Source organism: Micromys minutus, assembly GCF_963924665.1.
Source record: "Micromys minutus genome assembly, chromosome: 26".
In the NCBI taxonomy this organism is placed as follows: Eukaryota; Metazoa; Chordata; class Mammalia; order Rodentia; family Muridae; genus Micromys; species Micromys minutus.
Genome location: NC_137961.1, coordinates 26,975,253 through 26,996,417, shown reverse-complemented (window position 1 = coordinate 26,996,417; position 21,165 = coordinate 26,975,253). Strand labels below are relative to the sequence as shown.

General features: G+C 42.6%; 1 protein-coding gene across 5 annotated transcripts in view; it reads left to right on the top strand.

Annotated features, from left to right (window-relative positions):
* Window positions 1-16,119, top strand: part of KLHL32 (kelch like family member 32) — a gene marked incomplete at its 3' end in the record, with an annotated part of 175,979 nt that extends 159,860 nt beyond the window's left edge. For all 5 annotated transcript variants that reach the window (XM_080938722.1, XM_080938721.1, XM_080938720.1 and 2 more), the window contains 4 exons: window positions 1,382-1,440; window positions 4,573-4,765; window positions 6,822-6,916; window positions 15,958-16,119. In XM_080938722.1, coding sequence (XP_080794848.1) covers window positions 1,382-1,440; window positions 4,573-4,765; window positions 6,822-6,916; window positions 15,958-16,119 — 509 coding nt within the window. The remainder of the gene's footprint in view (window positions 1-1,381; window positions 1,441-4,572; window positions 4,766-6,821; window positions 6,917-15,957) is intronic.
* Between the last annotated feature and the right edge of the window lie 5,046 nt (window positions 16,120-21,165).

The following is a 21,165-nucleotide window of genomic DNA, read 5'->3' as shown; positions in this document are numbered from 1 at the left end:
TATTCTTTTGTGCTATCTGCAGCTACTTATGGGTGGTATTTATAAAGACGTGTGCTGTGTTCGCTCATTCCCACTGTTCAGAGTAAAAGTTAAAGTGGAACTAAAGATTGTCTACTTGTGCTATCAAGTTTGCATTTTCAAAGTTTCAGATTCTGAACGGTCTTCCACTTTTATGGAAAAAAAATAGGAAAGATACGTTTTTTTTTCTTTTCTATTCTTTTATTGAATATTTTTAAATTTGCACTTCAAATGCTATCCCTTTCCCCAGTTTCCCCTCCAGAACCTCCCTATCACATCCCCCCATTCCCCTGCTTCTGTGAGGGTGCTCCGACTCCCTCCCACCTCCCTGCCTTAGGAACCCCCTACACTGGGGCATACAGCCTTCACAGGACCAAAGGCCTCTCCTCCCACTGATGCCAGACAAGGCCATCCTCTGCTACATATGCGCTGGAGCCATGGGTCTCTCCATGTGTGCTCTATGGTTCGTGGTTACTCCCTGGGCGCTTTGGGGGGGGGGGTAAGATTTAAAAATTGACTTTTGTGGCTTCTAATTAAATAGAAAGTGTGAAGTCTCTTGGATACTAGTCCTGTAAAGGAGGATGTTTAACAAAATCCGAAGTCATTGTACTAGAGACCGGTAGAGCGTGGTGTCCCATTTGGTAGCCCGTAGCCGTCAGCTTTGCTAGTCATGCTAAATGCTTGGGATGTGGCTTCTCTGCACTGCATCAATGTGCCTGAGGTTTGAAAATCGTGTATGAAAAGAAATCCCCAGCAAATTTGGTACAGATTTCATATTAAGATGCTCTCATCAAATGGGGTAAGTCTTATTAATAACAGTGCATTATTAAATATAGTTTCTCTGTTTTTTCTTTCTAATGTGGCACATTCATGGATTTTGCCATTCTCTCCTACGTACCATTAGCCCCATCTTTTGGTGGATAATGACTTTTGCTATGTGTATTCTTCCAAGGAAGTAACAAACTACCACCTTGCTAATGTACAGAGCTTAGAGTTCTAGTTCTGACAACCTAGCTAAGGACAGGGACTGCCTCTATAAATCTGTCCCTAAGATAAATTATAGAGAGAGAAATTTCATCGGTGTGTGCTGCTTAGCCCAGTCCTTTATCCCTTATCCGACACGCAGAGCATCTTGCTAGAATTAGAGGCCTCTGGCACCCTACGTGTACCCGGTGCTTGCTCTCAAGTGGATTGCTCCCAATGTGCTCTGGAAGGGGAATCAGCTTCTAGAATGTGTCTCTTAATTGTGACATGGGTTCACTTTGAGAGCCAGTACCCAAAGGTGATCTAATGGTCCTTTAATTGTAGCTGACCTGTTTCCTATTCATGCAAAGCTCTAAACAAATGTGCTTCTCTGTTGCAGGCGGAGTGACCAACACAGCACAGTATCAGAACAGACTAATGGTATATGAACCTAACCAGGTAAGACCGGCCTAAGTTACCTTAGTGAGAATGCATTTAAAAAAGATCTCCACGGAAACTATTCATTGCAAAGCCGCCGTGTGTGCCTTAAGATACGTGAGGGAAAGAAAGCATTTTGGGGAAAAGCCTGTGGTCCCTCTTTATTACTGCACAGCTTCAGCTCCTCCAGTGCCATGCTCTTTGTGGTGCCTCGGAGCTTGGCATACTGGAGGGAGAATTTTGATTGTAGCAATGTCCTTCTGTAAGGGACGCTATTGGGGGCAGGAGACGTCACTATGACCTTGTTATTCTCAAATCCAATTATGTCATTTGACTTAATATAGCCAATAATTTTCTATATCCAGGACAAACACAATTGATACGGGTAATAAAGTGTGGGAATGTTCTGACTAACAGCTGGGTCCTTTCTGTGCCTTTGATGGACACTTAATTCCCCCTTCCCCTAGGAAAAAAAATGTTTTTATTTTCTTTTCCTTCTGTCAACATATATACAAACCGAGCAAATATGTCTGCTGAATCTTGCCCTTTCCGTGACTTGGATTTGATCGTGACAGGATTCCAACATGGCGTGACCTGGAGGTTTACTGTCCATTAGCACAATATTAGGATATGAAACAACAGGTTGCCTTTGGCAGGCTACATCTGGGCCAGCACCACAAGTATATGCATCGTGCCCCCAGTGTTTCTGCTGTGGTTTTAACAATGACTTGAGTGAGGAAGGCATTTCTCCTTTTACAAGTGTGTCTCCTGATATATTAGAAGCTGTAGATTGCAGAGATTGGATGCTCATGGGTCGGCTGTCTCATGAGGGAGTTCACTAATTGCAGAAGCCTGAGTTCGGTGCACACATGGTTAAGGAGGGAGGCAGCATTAGCATCGGTGAGATGAGTTCTGTTTCATGTTTGTACACACATGCTCTTTTTTTAAAAAAATTTCTGCCGGCATATTGTTTACGGTGGATACTGGCAAACATCACATCTGCTCACATCTTGCTCAGAATCTCAATAACTCTATCATTCAGCCCTGATGCTTATTTCTCTCCTAGGCCTTTGTGGAGAGTCGATAATGCCTGCCATCTGCCACAGAGCACATCGCTACCTGCCAACAGGCAGGCTGGGGTGACCTCTGCTTCCCCACTGCTGATTAGTATTCACACGCTAGCTTATTAGGAATGACCCCACCAGGCCTCTCTGCGTCTTTGCCTTTGCAGCGGGTGGCGGCTCACCTGGCAGGCACTGCAGTGAAGGAAGCTAAAGATATAATCAGGGGATGTAGGCAGGCTTTGCAAACCAGATGGCATCTACAGGCTTGTGGCAGGGGACTGGACTGCTAATGCAAACACCGATTCCTAATACTGTAATAGGTTATCACGTAGAGAGCACCCAAGATAAGCATCGTCGGAATTTTTAAATTCACTCAAGCATAATGCATTAAGGCTATTTCTTAGCAACATGTTTGAATTCTAGCTTTGACTATTTATTGAAGACTGTGTGATTGAGGAGATTCTATGGAACCAGACAGTATAAGCACCTCAAGCTAACAACTTCTTTTTTGTCTGCAGTTTACCTTGAAAAATTAGAAAGGAGCTAATGTCTGCCTATAGCAAATCCATGCCACAGTCCGTAGGCCTGCAGTGAATGAGGGACACACTGTATGTGCCTACAGAGAGCAAATGCCACACTGTGTGTGTGCATAGTAAATAAATGACACACTGTGTGGCTTGTAGGGAATAAACACCACAATCTGTGTGACTGTGATGAATCAATGCCACGTTACATGTGCCCACGGGGGATACATGTCACACTCTATATCCCTATAGTGATAAGCGCCTATACTGTATATGCCAGTGTTTACACAAGCATGTTTGTGCTTGGTCTGCTCTCTCTGGTGAAATTCTATGCCTACAAAATATCTTGTGATTCTTCTGGTTCAAGTCCAATTTTGTCTTGGCAACAAGGGAATGAGGTTCTTCCTATATATGTTGAGTGTTTATGGGAAGGGAAGTGGTTAGGCTTATTAACTGATCTATCACTTGGTTTACTTGTCTGTCAGTTAGTTAGTTGGGATTTAAATTTAAAGCCATGGTTGACTTTCATATAATTTTAAAACTTGCATTGCATTTTAAATAAAAATCTTACGTTAAAAGGAGCTGATCGTAGCTTTCTTATTATTGAGGATGACTGGGAGTCAGATATTAAAGATTTCTCCACTCTTTGGCATTGTCACATAAAGTTTGGCCTTCTACCAATATAAATAAATACGTCTAACACAATTATCCTATTTGGCAAAAGGCATAGTTGTAAATATGTCAAGACAGGAGAGGATTCAGATACAAAGGAAACAGTAAGCTTGTCACTGAGTCAAGTATTAGCTTTTCCTCTGACCTCAGGTCAGTTTCAGAAAGAACAGGAAAGTAACCTTCGCCCTAACTTCTGTGGGACCCTTGTTTATATGCCTCCACCCCGCTTTTGAGGCAGAGTCTCACCATCTAACCTGAAATTCAGTACATAGATGAGTTAGTTTTGAACTCACAGCAATCTGTTTGCCTCTGCCCTGTGAGTGCTAGACTTAAGGTTTGCAACACCACTCCCACCCTTAATGCCTGTGTTTTAACAACAGAGGCTAGGCACTGGACATTGATTACACATGAGGCATTTTCTAAGTCATGCCTGGCCATCATGTAAGTTTTACTGTCCTAATTATATATTCGAGGGGCTGAGCACAGGGGCAGGAGGGGGCAGTAAATTGCTTAAGATTGCACATGAATTATGGATTAATCATCTCCATATAGATGATTTTAATTATTACACTATCTTCTATACTGTACTGACCATGTGTTTAAACCTAAGTCATCTCCATGAGCTAAGCATCACGAAATTTTACAATCACATTATAAAATGTAAAATGCCTTATAATATGCAAACCTACCAAAATGTTTAATGTAAGCTCCGAGCTAGGATTATGTAGGGGTTTTTTTGTTTGTTTATGCATGCAAAACCCCTACATTTTATCTCATAAATTATATACAAATAAAATGTGGTTGACACTAGGGTTTGCACTGCTAGCGAGGCGCCCCCGCCTTTGGTATTTGCGACTTCTCTTTAACCCAATGCACCCCCAATGTTTTTTCAGAATAAGTGGATAAGTCGCAGCCCCATGCTGCAGAGAAGAGTCTACCACTCCATGGCTGCTGTCCAGAGGAAGCTTTATGTTCTTGGAGGCAATGACCTAGATTACAATAATGACCGGATTCTTGTGCGTCATATAGATGCTTACAACATTGACACTGATCAGTGGACTCGCTGTAATTTCAACCTGTTAACGGGCAAGTATCTCTGGCTATGCTAATTAAAAATAAAATAGGGACTGGAGAGATGGCTAAGTAGTTTCAAGTACTAGTTAGTCTTCTATAGGGTACAAGCTTGCTACCCACTACCCTGTTAACAGCCCACAAGTATCTGCAATTCCAATCCCAGGCGACCTTCAGGCCCCTTTTTGTCCTCCATAAGTACCAGGAACACGTGTAGTTAAGTACACAGGTATACACACAGATAAAATACAAAACATTTTTTGAAATGTCTCAAATTAGAAACAAAAGCATGAAAACGCTGAAGCGATTCAAGACATTCCTGCTCTTGTTTCGTGGACAACCAGAGTACAACCGTGTTTAACATGTGAGCACTGCATAGCACAAATGGTTTTCTGGAAGACTCACAGGACTTGTAGCTAAAGGCAGGGCTTGTTGAGGTGGCTGGGAATCGTGTTTCTACCTTGCCTCTGTGTAGGTTCATATATGACCAATCATTTCCCTTTTCATCCACTGATATTCATGTGAGAACTTTCACAGCTGTAGGAGGAAAAGGGCACCAAAAGAGTTAATGATTTCTTTTCTTTTTAAAAAAGTCTGGGCCTCATATACATCAGGATGGCTTGAAAGACCTTCTGATCCTCCTCCTCCCACAGGCCTTTTCCTTGGGGTACAGTTGTGTGTCACTATGCCCAGTTGTACAGAGTTCTGGGAACTGATCATGCTAGGCAAACCCTCTACCAACTAAGCCACACCCCCAGCGACAGGAAGTGACTTTTGATCTACTTCTGATTGCTTAGTTCTTCTTTTTAATCTCTTGGGACTTCAGGAGAATTGTGGTCTTCATTATTTCTCACTGTTGTATGTTGTTTCTCTGTGCAGTCTAACAAATTAAACTTGATGGCTGCTTTGTGCCTGAGAGCTGCATTTCTGGTCACACATCCCTACTCACGTACTTCTGCAGAGCCATCCCAGATGTGTCCTGGAATGGAGTGAATGTAGTAATAATGTACTTAGCCTAAAGGTCTAGATGGAGCGCTCTTATCCGCTCCTACGGCTAATATCTGCTAATGGGAAGATCCCTGGCCTGGCTGTTTTAAGTCCAAGGAAAACCACAAACTATAAATGGTGGGTTAGAGAAGTTCTGGAAGATATTGAATACGCAGGGTGAGCATTCAGTCCCTGGTGCTGCTGGGAGGCCACACTGGGAATACAACCAGGGCTCTGGATGTTTTGTATCAAGCTCCTTTTTTTTTTTTTTTTCTTGCAAAATGATGTTTGGCCTGTTGTTAAGTACTGAACGCTCAGGTACTGTGGTATCTCAGATCCTAGACCCTGGATCCGTGACTCCAATTATTACTCCAGTCAACCCGGTGTCAGCTCATCAATAAACAGAGACGCTCGCTCTCTGGCTGCCTCCAGGGAAGACTGTGGGCTAGTGAGTTATTCTGTCTTCTCTTCTGACACAGGAGGAAAGGCCTTTCATCATCCTGGTTTGTCAGTGTCTAGGGACAGTGCAGACTAGTCTCAGCTTGGGAACTTGAAAATAATCTTCAAACTGTTGACTATGTAAAAGGAAGAAGGGCAGCGCCTGTCTGTTTGTCATTTGTTTTCATTTGAGGCATGGGGTGGGTCTGTTTTATTGCCCCAGGGCTGCTGTTGTTACTTTATAAAGGTAAGCACTTGTCTGTGTTTGTGGACACACATGTTCTGCGGCACACAGGAATGTTCTACATATCTAGCATAACCCTTATTTTCACTACCATAAACTCATGGCACACAGAACAATATGGAATTGTTGGTCCTATGTAGTTTACTATTGCTGTGTGTAGTGCTCCATTTAGTAAGGTGTTAACTAATACATTTTGGCCTGGTTCTAACTAAACGTGGATTCACCCTTTAAGCGGGAGTGGCTAATTCATTTTAGTTCTGGAGACAGTGATTAATTGCTGCAAGTTCCTATGGAGTGTACAAATATGCCACGGGGGGAAATTGTATCCCTCAGTGGCAAAAGGGTTAATTAAAACATGCAAGAAATAGAATTTTTCTCTTTATTTAATTCTCTTTACTTTAGGCCAGAATGAATCCGGAGTTGCTGTCCATAATGGGAGAATATATTTAGTTGGTGGATATTCAATTTGGACAAATGAGCCTCTGGCTTGTATCCAGGTGAGTGGTTGAAGTTCCTTTTGAAGTTTTCGCAAGAGGTTCAGAGAGGTTATGTTTTGCAGTTCGGCTGCAGGAGGAGATATTCAAGCGCACAGGGAGGCTCAAGGTCCCTGTCTTTGTGTAGCTAGTTCAGCCTACGTCCTGTCTCCTAGATATTATGCCTCCTAAATGACTGAGACCTTTTAAAATTAATCTGGGCACGGGCTTTAAAACATCTATAAAATGTACCCAAAACTGAGAGTTTTGGATAGCTTACCCCCTTTTAATACTTTTTTTTTTTTTTTAAAGAAACTTAGGTAATAGTCACTTTGTACTCCCACAGTTTTAAAAAATACCCAATCTTCATGAATTTTGTATATTATGGTTTGTTCGTTTTCATAATTGTTGCCTGCAGAGGTGTACTTTCCGGCAGGGGATCCCAGCAATCGTGGTTTCTGGGTGGTCCGATAGGATAGCGTCTGCCCCAGAGTGTAGCCTGAACACTTCACAGAAGCCCAAGCTTTGCCTGGGCAGGGAGCCAGCCGGGTCTCTCAAAGCAGAACCGCATACTCTGTGGCTGTGTGTACAGAGGTCTCCTTCCAAGTGCTCCATCTCATTCTTACAGGCTTTCTTTTTCTCCTGTTCTCCGGTAAACTCTCGATGTATCTTAGCCCCAACTTCTCTAACTCCTTCTTAGAGTGACTCATAGTTTTTTAACCTAATGTTTGTGGGAAAGCTTTTGAAAACTGCTTTTAATAGTTTTTAATTTTGCAAACCCATTCTATTATTATTATTATTATTATTATTATTATTATTATTATTATTATTATTATTATTATTATTATTATTATTATTATGTCTCACTATGCAATGTTGGCTTGCCTGGAACTCATATAGACCAGGGTGGCCTCAGACTCTAGAGACTCTGTCTGCCTCCAGAGTGCTGGGATAAAAGGTGTGCACCACCACACCCGGCAATTCTGGCTCTCTGGTTTTCAGTCATGTTCTAGAAGGAATATGTGCTTGTGTATTTCATAGGGTGGAATGTGCTTTTCCGGTTGTCTGCTTTCAAGGTCGCTGGTGTCTGTTCGCTGTATTATGTTAGTTATATTTCTGTTGTATTTTCATTTATTTTTGCTCCTCTTGCTTTGTCACACCACAAGTTTTCCGGAGGATCTTATGCCTCTCTGTTATTCACAGAGATCATGTGGACATGAAAACCTGATTACCCTCTTTAACTAAATAGACCCGAGTTTTACAGTAAATAACTAGAATTATTTTTTTTTCTCAGCACACGGGAATGTTCATAAAACTCTCTTATGCTTTACAGTTAAAGCTAAGGAAGAAAATATCTAAAAAGTCAATTTTATATATTGCCAATAAAATATGGGTAAATGTGAACTTAACACATAGCAAAATTAAACCCACCCATACCTGGGAATGACAAAACACACTGCCATGTAACTGCGCTGAACAAAACAAAGAACCTAAGGACTATATGATAATAAAAGCCATATGCAGCAAACCTGGGATAAATGTATTTTAAGAAGCCAGGAAATGAATTTAAAAATAAATTCAAAGTAGAAGATAATAAAGAAATCGAGGCAATGACTAGGGAACAATCATATAGTAAAAACTCACGACATTAAGAAGCGCGTGGACATGCTAACCAGCGCTAACCAGCGAGCTCTGTGGTCCCCAAGGAGTGGCTTGCCTTTATCCACGCATGGTTTTTTGGCAGTTTTCAGTCCTAAGGTTTTCTTTGCCACTCTTCTGAATTGAGAAGACCTTGGGTTGGGCAGGATATTCCACAGTACCAGGATGCTGTGCCCTAAGTGGTCTAGGAGACTTCCTTGGATGACTTTTACAACGGAATTAATGAAATGAAAAATGAAAGTTTGTGCTTTCATTCTGTTGTAAAAGTCAGACATGATTATGGGTATATCTGTGCTAAAGTAACGATGTATGTGTGGGTACCACATGGATGAGGTGCCCACAGGGGCTGAAAGAGGGTATTGGATCCCCCTGGGATTCAAAGCTGAGTCACCTCTCTAGTGTGCTTGCCCACTGATTCAGTGTTAATAATGTCTGGCTATTCCCATACAAACTTTATTCAAGAAATGAATGTGTGCATATTTTAAACCACCGAGGACATTCAAGAATTTCCTCTAGATTACGGCAACACTAAAGTAACAGATTTTAAGTTTTCACTAGTGCTTGTGTTAGTGGAGTAATGTTTACCTTTAAGATCACATAATAAAATATATCAGTGCATTATTTTTAAAAATTCAGATAATTTCAGTAACATCTTGAATATTCTATCTGTTCCTGTGACTAGCACTGGTTCTACAAAGCATAGAAAAACGTGAGGAAAAAAGTTTTCTCTCTTTAATATCATGTGTGTGTGTGTGTGTGTGTGTGTGTGTGTGTGTGTGTGTGTATGTATGTATGTGTGTGTGTGTGTGTTGGGGGCACAGCCACTTGCCAGCTACAATGTACATGTGGAGTCAGATGACTGACTATCTGCAGAGTTGACTCTCTTTCTACCATGAGTAAACTTACTCTGCCCAGCCTGGCTGCAAGCACTTGGATCACGGATCATTTTTCACATTGCTCTGTGTGTGTGTGTGTGTGTGTGTGTGTGTGTGTGTGTGTGTGTGAGTACAATGTTAACATGTGTATAGGCATGTGTATATATGTGTGTGTATATTTGTGCATGTGTGTGGTGTGTTTGTGTGTGAGTACACATGTTAACATGTATATGTGTGTCTGTGTGTGAGTACACATGTTAACATGTATATGTATGTGTCTGTGTGTGAGTACACATGTTAACATGTGTATGTGTGTCTCTGTGTGTGAGTACACATGTTAACATGGATATGTGTGTGTCTGTGTGTGAGTACACATGTTAACATGTATATGTGTGTGTGCATGCATGCATGTGTGTGTGTAGACCTGTAATTGCCTACAGATATATTCCTCTGTGGTACTTGACTCTTGGAGTATTTCAAGTATGCGTACTCTAACTAGCAAGCCAGCTTGTGGGTGGATTATGTCACTGTCTCCCAAGAGCTGGAATTGGCCACACATCTTTCTATATTTTAAATGGATTCTGGGCATCTGAACTTTGGTCTTCATGCTTGCAAGGCAAGCCCTTTATCCCCTGAGCCATATCTGTATGTATGAGAGCTCTTATAATTAATAGGTGTGAGCATATTAACTTATGGCTTATTATTTAGGAAGACATTCATAAACAAAATCTTCACAGATAATAACATTTTAAAGATTTTTAAAATGATGTATATGCAGTATATATGTGTTGTGGTAAGTATCATTTGGGGGTTTCTATCCCACCTTAGATCATTTAGTTCCCAAATAAAAGACACAAAACTTTTATAGTTATAATAAGCCTTAAGGAACTAGAGATGGGCAGATACCCATGTTCTGTGCTATTTTGCCTATTTCTCTATCATTAACCCTGAGATTTCACTTGCCAAGTTCTGCTTGGGCCACTCCTACTCCATCAAGCCGGTCCTTACGGCCATGCACTCATGGTAACCCATGGCAACTTCTTCCTTCTTCCTCTCACTCCCTCATGGTCTCTCCAAGCTCTGGACACTTTTGCTACACCCCCTTTCTTCTGCCCAACCCAAGCTGTAGGCATCTTTATTAACCAAGCGGGGATAACTTGGGGAGGCAAGGTTTACACAACAAAAGCTGGTATGGGTGAGGATCTGCTTGTCTTGAACAACCAGGTCTTGGGGTACAGACTTTAGCATCTGAATGTGAGCAGCAGCAGACCAAGCTTCTGAAAACATGCCTGTACCTTTGAACACATCAGTTCCCAGAAGCTGGAGGCTGGAGTGATGGACTTAAACAAGGGTGCTGGGAACTGAACTCTGGTCTTCTGCAAGAGCACTGTGTACTCCAAACCTCTGGGTCATCTCTCTAGCCTCAGCTTTCTGCATCCTGGATCTTGCATTCTAGCCATTGGCAACTAATTGCTGAGTATCTTTTCATCGTAACTAAGGAGCCAATGTTCCTACTCTGCTGCTGACTTCAGATCTATCCACTTCCATGGATAAAGTTACTTTATAATGGACAGGGAGCCCAGGCCTGTGTTTAGAAGCCATTGTTACTGTCTGCTGGAATAAAAGCCAACAGAGGAGTGAGACAATGGAAAGACAGGACTGGTGAGGGTGGGAAAATGTGAGGCGGTAGAAGTTTCTAGATGTAGAACAGGGTGGTGGTGGAAATCAGATGCATACCTAAAGTATCAGAGTTTAAATATCTGTGATCCATAATCTGAGATTAATTTATAGGTGAGCAGTCTAATATCAGGGCTCATTAATCAGGAGCATAGTTAAATAGTTCAGAGATTCAGTAACCCAAACTTTTTTTTTTTTTTTTGCCTCTAAAAATATCAGCCAATACTCTTGTCTTAGCAGACTGTTCCTCCGGGCCTCTAGGTTCAGTTAACAATCATTTGTGGGGTCAGCCACCTGGGGTGACATACATAAGAAGCCACTTCAGCTACTACAGAGCTAGCATATGCTACTCCATTCGCCGTAAGACAGTCCAGACTGAGGAAATCTGGGAGGCTCTTCATTAACATTTGTCTAAATATTGAGGTTTAGAACCACAAGCAGTACACTCACATGATATAGATCCTGCAAAACAAAATAAAGCACTGTTAATTTTGTGGGCATGGGGAACTCTGGCATGTGGCCTGACTCTGATGTGCCGGAGGTAAGAAGTACCCATTGGCAACTGTGTGGGTGTGCGGGTGATTCGTCCGTGTTTCCAGAGTTTTCTGCTGTTACTGTCCTTTACTCTTACTTCCTTTTGGCTGGAGGAGATGCTGGCAATCTGGCACTGCCGTTTCCCACGCGTCTCCTTCCTGCCAGTTTACAGAGGAGTGTTTTGGAGAAAATTTGCCAAAAGCTTTCTTTTTCTCTCCCAGATTAAATACATTACATCTGCTTAACATATGCAGTCACTGTTGGGCCAGGGAATCAAACAAAAGCTCTCAGGATGATTACCTCTCTGTTAGTTTGACTTCTAAAAGTGTATTCATTTGGGGGAAGGCATTAAATCCTTGCTCTTCTGGGCTACATCCTTGGATTAAAATACTGGCTAGATCCACCAAGTTATCTAGAAAACGTCATTTCATTTTCTGTTTTTCTTCTCTGAAAACTGAAGGCAATACTTAACCTTGCGTGGTTTTGATAAAAGTTAAATAATTGTTATGCTGGCCAGAAGGAGCAATAGAGGGAACCAGGGACTCAGGAATGGCACAGGGCGTTATTCAATAAAAGGCCTGCAGAGGGGGCTATAGAGCAAGAACCAGAGCCAGGCTGGGCTAGCTAGTTGCAGAGGAAAAAGGAGGCCTGAAATGCTTCCATGTTCAACTTGTGGTCAGCCATTGTTAGGGAGGTGGATTAAAAATTGAGTGGCTGGTCCATCTCTGGTACCTAACTATTTCTAGGGGTCCGTAGGTCAGAGAGTGCAAGAATCTAAACAAATTATTACTGCGTGATTAGTTACTCTTGCATCCACATGGTACAGCTTTACACAATGATGTGGTTCTAGTTAACCTTCCCTGCTAACTAGACTTGTTTCCACTAGGTAAGCATAAACCGAGGCATAGCTGTTGCTCTTGTAACTTGTTAATAGACAAGGGCCTCACTAAGCAGAGGCTCCTGGAGTAGTCTTTGGTACCGGAAAATTTGGACGATGCTGTTGACATTCCTTTGGTGGTATCCTTGTTAAAGGAGTTCAGTTTCGTGAATACGAAATACTCTAAAAAACTAAGTTGGCAGGGCCCAAAAACCACCACGAATAGCAGTGAGCCAACCTGGCAGTCAGCATCCGAGGCTGGGCATTGCACCGCCTCCCCTAGAGTTGTAACATCAGTAGGGTTCAGAGGCTCAGGCTCCCGGGGTTTTTGGCTGCATCTCAGACTGACTGCTCCAGACTGGTTTATATATTAGTAGCATTCTTCCTGGAGGAAGAGAGGTACCTCCTTTCTTGGCAAAACAGAGGCCTAGACACACTGCCATTTTAGAGAACACGTGCAAATAAGGCCATTGATTTAAGAAGATTGTAGTTGTTTTTGTGACTATCCCCGAAGAGATGAAAACAAACATCAGTTCACCCTAAATAGGAAACTAATGACAGATCAAAGTGTGGATCACACCGAAGTCAAACTTGATGAACTAATGAGTTTTACTGAGATGATTCACAGGAGCAGGGCGTGAGATTCCTGACAGGAGCAGAAATGATTCGAACAGCTGTCACCTCAACGTGGTGGATAGTATTCTTTCATAGTGCCTCGGTCAGTATGAGTCTTTCCGTGTGTCTGGTTTTTCTTTGTTTAGGCAGTTTGGCTGCCGTCTCCGTCCGGGATGCTTGGAGGGTCTCTATCCCAGGCTGCTAGGGCTGAGTCTCTTCTAACAGCTCGGCTCATCTAAGCATCTTCTTTGTCGCTTAGCTTGAAGAGTGACTCCCAGTTGTCTCTGCTTTTTCTATACTTTGGGGGAAGGAGAGGACTAGTGAGTTGGGTCAGTTTAAAGGACTTCCTGAAGCTGTTTGGAGTTTTTTCCTTCCTGTTTTAAGGAGCTGCCCTGCGAGATGGAGTATTTCACCTCTTTCACATGTAACACCCTTTCCTAAAATATCCCGTTGTTTCATATCCTGTGTCTATAGAAGTTTCCCTACAAGATGGAAGGTTTTAACCGTAGAGGAACCTGCTACACAACAGGTGGCGATTTTCATCTAGGGTAGTGGTTCTCAACATGTTAAAGGGACAACCTTTCATACAGGTCCTCATTTTATGGTCACCTCCAATCATAAAATTACTCGGTTGGTACTCCATAACTGTAAGTTTGTAATTGTTATGAACTGTAACGTAAATATCTGTTTATGCAGACTATCTGATAGGTGACTACCCATCCCCCAAAAGGGGTCAGGACTCCCAGGTTGAGAACCATTGGTCTGAGTACCTTAAAGCCTTAAAAGGCTGTTGAAAATAGAGACCCGGGGAGGGTATGCCACTATGACTACATTGATGGCAGAAGAGATACTGAAGCATTCAGGGAGCCCAGTAGGGTGAGGGTCCCTCTTAGGATGAGCAGTTGAAACGACCAAAGGCGTTAAAGCAAAAGAAAAAGAGCAATCATGGTTTGGTTATTGCGAAAGCGTTCATCTTTTCATATGACCAGTTGTCTAAGACACTGAAGTAAGTTGATGTTCCACAGGGCATGGGGCTGGGGGAGGATCAAGGACTTGAGTCAGAAGAGGTATGAGAAGGTGGTATTTTGTTTGCTCACCTTGACCCATGCTAAAGTTATCTGGAAAAATATCTATTGAGAAAATATCTCCAGAAGCCTGGTCTGTAGGCAAGCCTGCAAGGCACTGTCCTTACTAGTGATTGATGTGGGAGGGCCTAGTCCATTCTGGGCAGCGGGGACCATGAGGAAGCAGGTCAAACGAGCCGTATTCATCCCGAATTCTGCTTTAGTGCATGGTTTCAGGATCCTGGCCTGACTGACCGGAGAGCTGTAAGCTGAATCCTTTACCGCCCAGATTGCTTTTGCTCACGGCGTTTTACCGCAGCAACAGAAACTCTTAAGGCAGAGGCTGCTACCCAGTGCAGGGACGATGGCTGACACTGAACGGGCCACCGGTTTCCAGGAGAAATGTGGTGCTTGAACTTTCAGAGCTTCGAGATCTGTTGTGGGAGCGAAGAGGGTGACCCTGAGTGCAGCCAGGTGATGGAGCTCGGGAAGTTAGAGAGTCCCTTGAAGACTCCCTCAAGTCACTGGATATTTCCAATTAGTGATTCCTGGTTCTGGTCCGCTGGGGGTGAAGAGTTTAAAAAAAAGAGGACAGAGCCAGGAACATGAGCCTTTGCTTTTCTGGGACAATGGACCCTGCTTAGCTGGTGCCGAGACATTTTGTGGTGAATGAGACTGGCATCATCGAAGTGAAATCTCCTGGGAAGTGTTTCCTCGGAGCCAGCAAACAGAGGCTGTGGTCTTGGGTGGGGTGTGTGTGTATGTCGGGGGGACTCGGTAATGTGTAAGGCTCTCAGGTTGGACTGGTTCTGAAGGCATAAAGGGTCACTGAGAGGGTAGCTGAGGTTTGCTGTGAGAGGCCTGTGAGAGGCCAGTGGAAGCCTGAGCACTAATGGGGTCATGAAGAGAAGGTGGGGCCTGGCACCATGTGACAGAGCAAGGGTCCCTTAAGAGACCCCAGAAGAAGCTATTGGTAAAGTGCAGCCAAGTGGCCGCAGAGACCTCAGAGGTTTGGAGATGGGTTCTAAGGACAGCAGCAGCTGTGCGGTGGGGCCAACCTGAGCTGTGTGTGCTGGGAAATCAGAGCTAGAGATATGGGCCCTGCTGAAACTAATCGGTCACAGGTGTCACACATTAAGCTCTTTCCACTGGTGGACTTGGGTTTTGCTATTATTTGAGTGTGACTATGCCTGGGGTCTTCCCTTTGGAGTAAAAAATGTGTCCAACTTGTTTTTGTTTTGATTTTACAGGAGCCCACAGAGGCTTTGGATATTTTAAGACTTCCAGTTGTGAGACTTGGGGTGTTTTGTTTGTTTGTTCGTTTTTTTTTTTTTTTTTTTTTTAAATAGAGACTGAGCCTTGAAAGTGTTTGAATTAAAAATCTGGAATGTATTTTACACTGAAATACTGGTTTTAATATGAGATCTTATGGATGAAAAAGGAAGTATAGTTAACTTCTGATGTGGTTTGTATGTCAAGTTGACAAGGGGTTGGCTGTCATGGCTTTCTGTCTGTCTGTTTGTTTCTGGGCAACTTGACACAAGGTAAAGTCACCCACAAGGGGAAGTAGAATTGAGAAACTATCTCCCTAAGATCGGTCTTCAGACAAGCCTGGAGCGGGTACTGTCATTATTTCTCTCGGTCATAGCTTATCACAACATCAGAAAAGTAACAAATACGTACAGTAAGAAAAGAATAATGCCTAAGGGACCTTCCTCCATGCACATGTATTTTTCAGTAATCCTTCCCCATCTTTTGGTGTAGGTTTTGGATGTAAGTCGAGAAGGCAAAGAAGAGGTGTTCTACGGACCTACACTTCCCTTCGCTTCGAACGGAATAGCAGCATGTTTCCTTCCGGCTCCATATTTCACATGCCCCAACCTTCAGACTCTGCAAGTGCCTCACCACAGGATCGGCACTGTCTGAAAAGCCGGCCCTCCGCTGGACAGCATCAACAGGAGACCGAATGAGACCTTGACATCTGGATGCAGAGCATGAACATCCTCAGTGCTCGATGCTTCCCTGTCTTGTCTTACAGGTCTAACATTGTGCTAAATACTAGCAAAAAATGAATAATTTTCTAAAACATTATGGAGAACTTGGTCACTTCTTTCGGTGTATGTGAACATACAATGTGTGTGGCTTTTGTTGTGGTGTACCTTAGTGCCGTCCTATGGAATGTTATTGTTTTGTGGTTCTTTAAGACATTCTTTGTACCCTGTCCTACCGTGCTGTCTGGGGTCATGTGACACTGTCAGTAAGGCACCTCGCACACATGCATCAGTTTTCTCATAATCCTCGGTATTTCTGCCTTTTTATTACTTAAACATCAGCGAGTCATCTGTCAAACTTAACATTCTGCAGCTCTGCTCAGAAGAGTTTCAGCAGAATGACATCATATAAGCTTTAAGTGCCATATTTCCTTCATGGTGATAGTAAAGACTTGGAAACATTAGCTTTTCAACTTTGGTTACTCTGTATCAGAACTCTATCGGCTAGGTTTCTCACCCCTGGAGGAGAGCAATTACTCATTTCCATGTTAACTTAAAAGAATGCCTCCAGGATTAGGCAAATGCACAGAACTTTGCCTAAGGGGGGGAAAGTTCCCTAAATTCTAAATGTTCTGCTGTCTTTAGAGCCTAGGAACAGAACCATTTTATTTCCAAGTTTATACATTTCAAGATGGAATGTTGAGAAGGTCATGGGGGATAAAGAAAGGCGTCTGAGAGCATTAGGAAGGGACTGTGCCCATTCTGAGCAGGAACGGCAAAGTTCCCGAAACTTGGACAAATTTTTGCCTCAAAGAATTCTCTTTTAAATGTCTCATCTAAAGCTATTTTTTAAAATTACCTGTACTGACCACAGCATAATAGAAGGCTGACATAAGTCTGAACCGAGAGACAGCACTTGTAAGACATTTTCCAAGCTGATAAAGGTAATGTCAATCTTGCATACTTGGAGGGGGCTCCACCACTGCCAATACATTTTCTATTACTACCCCCTTTATTAAAATGAATAATTCTTTATTTTTTTTTAAGTCTAGAGTTTTGGGTTTGCTTTATCTCTAACTAAAAATAAATAATCTCAATAATCACATTTTAACGTAAGTTCAACATGTTTGTTTTTTTTCTAATCTTACCAAGACTTTTTATTAAAAGGAAAGCTGCTTTCAAAAGCTTATGCCATAGGAATTGTACCCATGTAACCCACCTTATCACATAAGAGGAAAAAAAATACTTTTTTCTTGCTCCAGCTGGCCTTCAATTAGCTACGTAGCTACGCTGGCCTCCAACTTATGATCCTCTCATATAAAACCATCTTTTTACCTTAACAAATTTGTTAATTTTACGCTTTGCTGTATGATACCTGAAGCACCGTCCTGCCGATGCAAACGCTCTCTGGTTACCTGGGCTAAAGGACGGGGGTGATGGGAAGGGCAAGGAGGAAACGGAAAACACAGGAGCTCAGACGGAGTCAAGGACCATTTGGATGGCGATGCAGGTAAGCGGTGAGAACTTTAAAGCTGTGTATGAGCCTCCGGAGATAAACACAACCGTTCTGTCAGGAAAGTGCCTTCCGGCCATTCTGGTCGGCTTCAGCACAGAGCTAAACACGAAGTGCTTCAGACGCACTTAACTTTCTACTTGATTCATGAATGTTCTCGCTGTAAAACCATTAACTTCTATTATGTTCTCGGGTCCTATACCCAGTGAGTGTAAGGAAATGTCTTAAAAAGAAGCTTGCCCGACAGACAGATAAGGGACATGGCCCCAGACTTCCTGTCCATTTCTAATAATTCACTAATGCCAGCATCAGTTACTGGTTTCTCTCCTCCATGGTCTTCACGGGACACTTTGCAGTTTGGAGAGATTCCTTACATCTAAAATTAAAGAACAGCATCAAAAGTGTCTCGTTCTTTCACTAAAGAGGGAAAAAAAATGTATAACTGGATCCCTTTCCTCAAAATCATCTGCAATGAAAGGAAATGTATGAAATTGTATTTGGTGTACATAAGCAAATCCTACCGAAACTACTGAGCCATGTATCTGCTATTCCAGTGTAGTATCCTACAGTAAGTTATCTTTAATTTTCAGTCAGATCTTCCATTCAAGATAAGACTTTGAAGGATTTAAACATCGAGTAAGGATTTTACTTAAAATAAATAAGCCAAGAAGTTTCAATCATTCTTCTGAGAGAAGTTAGCAAAGACACAGCTTCCATATACAATGCAAGATGCAGCAACCCCCCAATCTCTAAGAATAAAATGCCACCTCAATTCCAACTGTGGCTCTTTCTGTACCATCTTGTTCTCCTTATACCTAGTGTGTGAGCGTAGCACCCCCTTCAGCTCTTGCAAAAGTTGAAACCTTCTGTGTTTTCAACACCAAGTATGACTACACTAGGAAGAGGCCAGACACTGGTTCGCTGAGTAGCAAGCTCATCTTTATTTTCACTTTATATCCAGTCGCACAGTGTAAGTTAAATGATTGCATTACATTTTATATGCCTATCTCATCCTTATTATATGGAAACTAATACTATTTATAATGTAAAAAACTGGTTACCAGTACAACAACGTTCTAAGTAAGGACTGGGGTGCAGTCAGTTGAAAGACGGTTTGCCTTGTCGGCAGGAAGCCGGGGTTTCCATCCCTAGTAGTGCATTAAACCGGCTGTGGTGGCTCCTGCTTGTAACTGCCGTATGCTCGGGAAGTCTTGGCTGCCAAGAGAGTTCAAGGAAGCCAGCCTGCAAACAGAGATTCTGACCCCATCTTTCACAAACAAATCCAGTAATAAAGTTGGTAAATTATAATCATGTTGTATTGAATTGGGTAACCTCAGCATTGCAGATGACCACAGTAAAAGCACAACTTGTGTCTGATCAAATATAGGAAAGAATATGCTATTATTTTTTTTCAGAAATCTAGACTGATTGTTTTAACATCAAGCACATTGTTTCTACTGCCATTTTATACCTTTGTTTGACTAGGCAATACATTTAACTCCAAGAAAGGTGAATTTAGTTTAGCTCAGTGCAGAAAAGATCTTGGAGATCTCCTTAAGAGTTTCCCAAAATGCAGAAACATCAATTTTTATATAAATTCTTAACTGCCAAAGACTCTGTAAGATCTGAGAGTGTAATGCTGTGCGCCCGACACTCTGTCATTCCAGCACTTGATGGGAGGGAGGCTGAGGCAGGATGATTTTAGGGCCTAAGATACCTAGGACACAAACACACACACCACACACACAGACCACACACACTACACACACACACTACACACACACACCACACACACTACACACACACACATACACACACACTACACACACACACACACCACACACACACACTACACACACCACACACACACTACACACACACACACTACACACACACACCACACACTACACACACACACTACACACACACTACACACACACACATACATACACACACAATACACACACACACCACACACACACCACACACTACACACACACATTACACACACACTACACACAACACACACACATACACTACACACACACACACAACACACATACACCACACTACAAAGACCACACACCACACACCCACCCACACCCACACACACACACACACACACATACACAGGTATGTATGCCCACACATATAATATACATAAAGAAAGTGAAATCTTTTTTTTAAGAGTGAAACCAGTATGGAACATGCACCTATAATCTTCCCACTGGGTTGCCTACGAGGACTGAGTGTGAGTCTGGCTAGAGCTATGGTGAGCCAAAAATCACAGTCAGCCTCTGCCTCAACAAAACAAAATCACCAAGATAACAACGCACCAAACAAAAGTACACCAAACTTATGAAAAGTAGTTACAGGATAATAAAAATCAAGTAACCTAAGACATAACAATACTATTTTCTAGAACGCTTAGATAGAAAACAAATCAAATGCAGTCGCCTCTCCCTGACTGGCTGGGATGTATTCTGAGAAATGCATCCTTGGGCAGAATCACTGAACTTACACCATAGGTGTCAGTCAATCACTGTGGCCTCTGGATGCTGTCCAGATTTGTGGTGCTGGTGTAACAAGGTAAACTGTTTAACAGTTAGTTTCTTTGAGTACTTTTATACATTAGGAATATAATCTAAACCAACGAGGGGAAGTAAATACACAACGCACCAAGTCAGCAACCATGAAGTACTGCGTACTGTGTATGCATGTGTGTACTATATACAGTTGTGTTAGCAAGGGCTTACCTGTCCTAGCATCAGTCCATGTGCTGTATGTCATACTGTGTGTGGTAATGGCCACCCACTTAGGTGTTAGGAACCTCATAGCTCTGCCATGATCTCACGGTGTTACCTTGGTATGTGTGCCCCATCTCTTAAACATCATGCACCATTTGATTCTACTTTTCCGGGCTGCATACTTTAGAAAGCATCTCTCAACCGTTTATTTTTAAAAGGTAGTCTAAAAGATATATATTGTTTAATTTATGTGTTTGTTTCTCTGTGAGTGTTTCGCAGCTATGGTGTGCAGGTGCCTGCAGAGGCCAAATGGGGTTATCAGATCTCCACACTGGGATACACAAAGGGGTTCCAAGTCCTGATGCAGTTCATGGAACTGACGGTCCGTCCTCGGGAAGAGCAGCCGGAGATCTTGCTCTTTCCCTCTATCTTTCCCCTTACTCACTTATGAGAATTTCGTGTGAGTATTGTATTTGCGGCATTTTCCCATTTCTTCTCTCCAACACCTCCCTTGTCCTCTCCTCAAACTCATGGCTTCTCCTCTCCACTCTCCCCACACCCACACGAGAACAAAAAGTGCAGTTTGAGAAGTTAGATCTGTGGAACCCCAAACAATGTAGACTACCGCCTTTGCTTGCTCGTCGTGAAAGACACTGCACACTTCCCACACAGGACGAGCAGATAACGTTCTGGAAAGTTCCTCCCCCGTGGCTATGCTTCA